Genomic DNA, 6,175 nt, shown 5'->3' with positions numbered 1-6,175 from the left:
TGAGTGGGGGGTACCTAGGTTTTTAGGCTGCTGGGGGGAGGGGTCTCAGAAAACGAGGGAGCTCGGCCTGTCCGGCCTCTGGGGACGGGGGGGGGGGGGGGGGGGAGGGGGCCTGGTGGCCGGAGCCCCTCCCACAGGGCTGCAGCGTGAGGTGGGGTGAAGCTGAGCCGGGATTAGCGGGTGGCAGGGGAGGTGCCGCGGCCGGGCGCCCAGAGCAGGTGCGGATGCAGAGCGCCATGCCGCTGCAGGACGACACCCTCCGAGAGGTGTGGGCCTCGGACAGGTGGGAGCCCCGCAGCCCGCGCTGACCCCGGGGCCAGGTGGAGGGGCGGGGTGGGAGGAAAGGGACAGTGACGGTCCGATCCCTTTGCCACCCTCAGCGGGCATGAGGAGGACGGCCCAAGCCCCCAGGTGCAGCGGCGCGCCAAGCAGGTATGTCGCAGGAAGGGGACCGAGGGAAGCCCCGTCGAGGTAACCCGAGCAGGCTGGGCGGGGCGGTGGGGGGCGCCCTCCGCAGGATGAGGGGGTCCCAATCTGGAGTTCTGAGGGGGGAGAGCGGAGAGTGCTGCGGAGTAGGCGCGTCGGGGAGGCGCGGGGCCGTGGCCCTGGAAGTGGCCCTGGGGGCCTGGACGGCAGCCCCTCGGTACCCCAGGAAGGGGCTGCAGTCCCCTCGGGATAATCCGCGGTTATTTCTGGCGGCTCAAGGGATTAGAGGGTGATGGGCAGCCCCGGAGCCCCCCCTTTCCCTCCTCGCCGCCTCTTGACCCCCGTTGCACAGCGATCGGCCCCCGGACCCAAGTTAAGGAAGAAGAAGCCCGAGACCCCCGAGTCCCCCGGCGCCCCGGGCTCCAAGCCGCGGAGGCCGGCAGGTGGGCGGGGCCGAGACGCGCTGGGGAGGCGAGGGAGACCCGGGGGGGACAGGGGACCTGGAGACCAGTGGCAGCGGGAAGCTGCCGCAGGTGGGAATGGCACCCGGAGCCCGCGCTGGGCACCCAGCGCCTCGACTCTGAGCCCGCTGTTTCGGCCCAGCTGGGCGGAGGCGGAGGCCGCGGGAGGAGGCCGCCCCGGAGCCCACGGTCTACGCCAAGTTCCTCAGGGACCCCGAGGCCAAGAAGCGCGACCCCCGGGAAACCTTCCTGGTAGCCCGGGCCCCAAAGTCCGAGGACGGTGAGAGGACTGGAGGGGAGGGTTGGTGAGGGGAGGGCTGGTGAGGGGAGGGGCTGGGCGGGAGCACCCCAGAAAACAAGTGAAAACAGCCTTCTGTGCTCTGGCTTTGACTTTGAGCCCGGGAGGTGCTAAGCACCGACCTCTTGAGGTTGATTCTCTTATTATTTTCCCCATTTTACAGGCGGGGAAACTGAGACCCGCAGAGGTTAAGAGTTTTGCCTTAATTAACAGCTAGGAGCCAGAAGTAGCCCAAATGGCACTGACTGGGGGTTCAAGAAGAGTGGGGACAAGGACAAAGAGGAGGACCCAGTGAGAGGGGAGTGGAGAAAGGGAAATGGGAAGAGAGAGGAGTGGAAGGGAGTCAGGAAGGGCTTGCAGAGAGCGGGTTTCCCAGAAGAGCATCCTGCAGCCAAAGCCCACCCTCCCGACCTGTAGACCTGGGGATTTGGAGGCCCCCCTCATTCTTTCAGGAGGATGCCAGCGCACCTCCTGTCCCAGACCTCAAGGTGCTCATTCACCCCTTCCCAGCAATCTAGGCTTCCCAGATAAAGGGGGCCCACCGAAGCCCAGCCCCCATTATGAGGAAATTCTATCTACAGATGAGGAAGAGGAGGATGAAGAGGAAGACCAGGAGGAGGAGGAGGAAGAGGAGGAAGAAGGAAAGAAAGAGAGGACCCCTCTGTCTGCTAAGAAACCCCCAAAGAAGGCTTCTGCAGACAGGAAGGAAAGGAAGTCCAAGGCCCAGGGCCCAAGGGGTGGGTACTGAGTGCTGTGGGCAGAGGCAAGCAAAGGTGGGCTAGCCTGAGGGCTGGGGCTCACCCACATGCAGGCTGAACCTCAAATGTGACTAGAAGCTTCACAGGAGGGTTCTTCCTCAGAGTTTCTTCCCCCACAGTCCTTAAGGATATAGATCATTATGTGCTCCCACACACACACCCCTACCCTGTCCTCTGCCCAGGATACTTGTTTAAAAAAAAAATTGTAGTTGTAGATTGACACAATGCCTTTATTTTATTTGTTTATTTTTGTGTGGTGCTGAGGCTCCAACCCAGTGCCTAACACATGTTAAGTGAGCTCTCTACCTCTGAGGCACAGCCCCAGCCCTGTTTTTTTTTTTTTCCTTAACTCAATGTGAATGAGGGTTGTAATGTTTTATAAAAGTATCAAAGTGATAGCAGTAAAAAGAAATCAATGACCCAGGCACCTTAGCACATGCATGTGAATCTAGTGGCTCCCGAGGTTGAGGCCGGAGGATCGTGAGTTCAAAGCCAGCCTCAGCAACTTAGCAAGGCCCTAAGCAACTCAGTGAGACCCTGTTTCTAAATAAAATACAAAATACGACTGGGGATGTGGCTTAGTGATTAAGTGCCCCTGAGTTCAATCCCCCGATGCTCCCCCACCAAAAAGAATCAATCAATAAATGTTGCCATGGCTTCCTGGCCTGGGTGCCTCAGCCTGAAGGTGCCTGGAGTCTGACCCACATGGGATCAGGCAGTTAGAACAGTAAGAACCCTGGACCTCTGGGGAGAATCAGAGGACTAGGGATTCCGGCCTGAGCTGGTTTCCTGGAGGAGAAGGTGGGACAGCAGGATTCAGGAGCTCAGGTAAAGGGCCTGGTGTGTGTGTGTGTGTGTGTGTGTGTGTGTGTGTGTGTGTGCATGCTTTCATCTATTCATGTGGTAACTTCTAGTTAGGCTCCTAGTTTTTGCTTCTTTGAACTGGGGGGTGGGGGACATAGACTAGCAGAGGCTGCAGGCCCCCGTCAGGCCTCAGGAACTGGAGGAAGGAAGAGGAAAGTTCTTCAGCCCCATGAGGCACCTTCTTTTCCTAGCCCCCATCTTCCATTTCCAGGAGACCTTGGAAGCCCTGACGCCCCTCGGAAACCTCTTCGCCTTAAGAAGGAAGCCGGGGAGGGGACCAGGACCAGAAAGACAAAGAAGAAAGGTGAGCCCACCAAAGGAGGTGCAGGGGATTGTGATGTGGTGGGGGTTGTGACCCTTTAGCCTGCTCACTGTGCAGGGTCTGAAGAGGCTGACAAGGACCCCTCAGAGAGTCCAGCCAGAGTGAGGAAGAAGAACCCAGCCGCCATGTTTCTAGTTGGGGGAGATGGCCCAGCGGAGAAAGCTTTGCAGAAGAAAGGTGGGTAGCAGTGGCCTCTGGTGCCATGACATCTTGAGGCGGTCCCAGAGTTGGGCAGCTGGGAACATTTATGTCATGTGGTACAGCACAGGTGACACGTGTGGGTTTGAGAGTCAGAAAATTTAGGGCGCTTCTTGATCACCCACTTTGAGAGCTGTGTGGTCCCAGGCAGTGTCTCTGGCTTTCTGAGGCTCCGATAATAACATGGGGTGGATCTTCTCATTGTGGGGAGGGTCCAAGTGAGCCCGGGTGTTGGAAGGCCTCAGAGAACCAGGGTAAGGAGTTCACAGCCATTTTCTCTCATGCCCAGGCCTGCCCAAAGGCCCAGCAGAGGAGGGCAAGGAGGAAGAAGAGGAGGAAGAGGTGGCAACCGCAGTACCCAAGAACAGCAATCAGAAGGGCAAGGCCAAAGGAAGAGGCAAGAAGGTTAGAGCCCAGCGAGGGAGGGCCAAGGACCCTTCAGGGAGGAGTGGCAGGTCCTGGACTTGGGGCCCTAGAGCATGGGGCCTTGTGGGTTGGGGTCTTGGGTTCACTCGGAATTAGAATCCTGTCCCCCGACCTTGGGACTGGATACAAGGACAAAGGACATCAGGCTTCTAAGACCAGGGGAGGCATTTGTGGGGTCACCAGGCTAGGACTGACCACCCAAAGGCCTTATGTCATCTGGTGTCTGAGGCCTCCCCTTTGCCAACACACAGAGATGTCTCCCTAGAGCCTTGTGAAGAGACACACATTTTTCAGTACAAAGAAGGTGAGCACACAGGCAGAGGGTCACATTGGTACACACCTTCGGGCACATGGAGCAGCTGACAGTCAACTGGCTGTACCAGTTATTTCCACCCCGTTGCTCTGAGTTCCCTCCCCAGGACCTCCCACCATCTAAACAATCCAGCAACTAAAGAGTTAACGCCTGGTTATCCTGGGCCTCCAAGCTTCTCCTCCAAGCTTACCAGGGACTGGGCATTCTCCACAGGCAGAACAGGTTGTTAAATACTTTGGATATTGCCCCTGCCCACAAACAGAACTCAGGTACCAATACATTTCAGCTGGAGTAAAGAAGAGAGGGAGGTTTAACAACAGCAACAACAACAACAACAAAAAAAAAAAGTGATGAAAGATGAAAGTCTTTGAGGAACAGGTTTACACAAGTGGAGAGAGCACGGCCCTGGTCTTAGCTTTGTGGGTTTATTAGTTTGTGCAGGAGTGGTCAGGTCTTGTGGGACTGATTCACATTAACCAAGATGGCCAGATGCTGTTGTATAAACTGAAAGGCCAATTTATTATCTCCCAGGGGCAGTATAATTGCAGAATAGCCTTCAATGAAGTAGGCCCTTGAAATTCACAGCTGTGGAAGTATTTGAATAAGTTCTGGCTTTCTCCACATCACATACCAAACATAGTCTTGTGTTTCCTAAATTTCTTCTGAAGCAGAATGGAGTGGAGAGTCGAAGGTTGTTTGCCCTCTGGCTAAGGGCCCACTGCTCCACCACACTCGCCTCACACAGGGCAAATCTGCCCTCAGTAGAAATGGCCAGCCATGGCACACCCGGGCTTCTGAGTGGGTTACACACAGCATTTAATCCTCAAGTGCACACACCATGCTGGTAGTCTGTTTTCCCCCTAGATGTTCCATCAAGTTAGGCTTAGAATCTTGGCTCCCCTCCGATAGAACATGAAGACAAAGGGCACCAGGTCTGTGAGAACAGAAGTGACCATTGTGGGGCCACCAGCCCACCCTAGGGCCTTATGTAACCGAATGTTATTGGGAGTTTTCCCAAGAGCAAAGTGAGCATATTCACGCATCATGTATTAGCTAGGTATTGCCATGTAACAAATTGCCCCCAAACTTTGTGTCTTCAAACAAGAAATATTTATTTTCTTATGCAATCTCTGGGAGTTAGAAATATGGGAGGGGGTTGGCAGGGCAGTTCTGGCACAGGGTCTGGCATAAGGTGTCAAGGTGTCAGCAGGAGCTGTGGTCCTCTAGAGCTGGCCTGGAAGTGGACAGTGTACTTCCACAATGGTTCACTGTCGTGGTGTTGGGTGGAGGCTTCTGTTCCTCTCCACTTGAGCTCTCCCCGGAGCTGCTATTTTCATGATATGGCAGTCGACTTCTCCCAGAGCCCAACAAAAAAAGGCAGGCAGAGGCCAGAATATCTTATGTGACCCAGCTTGCAGGTGACCCACCTTCACTTCTGCCATATTTTATTAGTCACAAAGACCAACCCTGACACACTGTGGGAGCAGACTAGAGAAGAATATAAATACTAGGAGGCAGGAATCACCAGGGCCATCTGGGAGGTGGGCTACTAGATCCACTGAGTGTTTGCTCTATGCTACCAATAATGGCAGCAGCTAACCCATGGACAGTGCATGGGGAGGACACGGCTGTGCTTCCATTCAGCCTGGGTTCACCCCTCTGATGCAGTGTCCTCACGAGGGAAGATCTAAAGTCTCTGATAACCAGGCTTGATGGTGCACACCTGTCATCCCAGCTCTTCAGGAGGCCGAGGGCAGGAGGATTGCAAGTTCAAACCCAGCCTCAGCAATTTAGTGAGGCCCTAAGCAACTTAATGAGCCCCTGTCTCAAAATAAAAGTTTTTAAAAGGGGGTTGGGGATGTGGCTCAGTGATTAGGCACCCATGGGTCCAATCAATCCCCAGTACCAAAATGATAATAATAATAGTAATAATAAATATATATCCCAGATCCTTTGTGGTTCATGAGGGCGATGACTGGAATTTCACCCCACCATGTGAGGTCCCTGAAACCTTGGTACTAGTTCCCTGTTACACAGTTAATGTGAAAAAAGGAAAGGAGACTATCAACAGGACAGGCGGTTGGGGGTGACCCCGGATTCGAACCCACG

The 6,175-nt window shown here is 55.1% G+C and overlaps 1 protein-coding gene across 1 annotated transcript in view; it reads left to right on the top strand.

The window, feature by feature from the left end:
* Positions 1-236: 236 nt before the first annotated feature.
* TULP1 (TUB like protein 1) overlaps positions 237-6,175 on the top strand; it is a gene marked incomplete at its 5' end in the record, with an annotated part of 11,952 nt that continues 6,013 nt past the window's right edge. The window contains 8 exons of the mRNA XM_081296426.1: positions 237-283; positions 381-432; positions 779-869; positions 1,030-1,167; positions 1,767-1,922; positions 3,019-3,111; positions 3,187-3,306; positions 3,617-3,732. Of these exons, the coding sequence (XP_081152552.1) occupies positions 237-283; positions 381-432; positions 779-869; positions 1,030-1,167; positions 1,767-1,922; positions 3,019-3,111; positions 3,187-3,306; positions 3,617-3,732 (813 nt within the window). The remainder of the gene's footprint in view (positions 284-380; positions 433-778; positions 870-1,029; positions 1,168-1,766; positions 1,923-3,018; positions 3,112-3,186; positions 3,307-3,616; positions 3,733-6,175) is intronic.

This window comes from Spermophilus citellus (genome assembly GCF_964194105.1).
Source record: "Spermophilus citellus genome assembly, chromosome: 5".
Taxonomy (NCBI): domain Eukaryota; kingdom Metazoa; phylum Chordata; class Mammalia; order Rodentia; family Sciuridae; genus Spermophilus; species Spermophilus citellus.
Note: the sequence above shows the minus strand (reverse complement) of the source record. Positions and strands in the feature narration are given on the sequence as shown.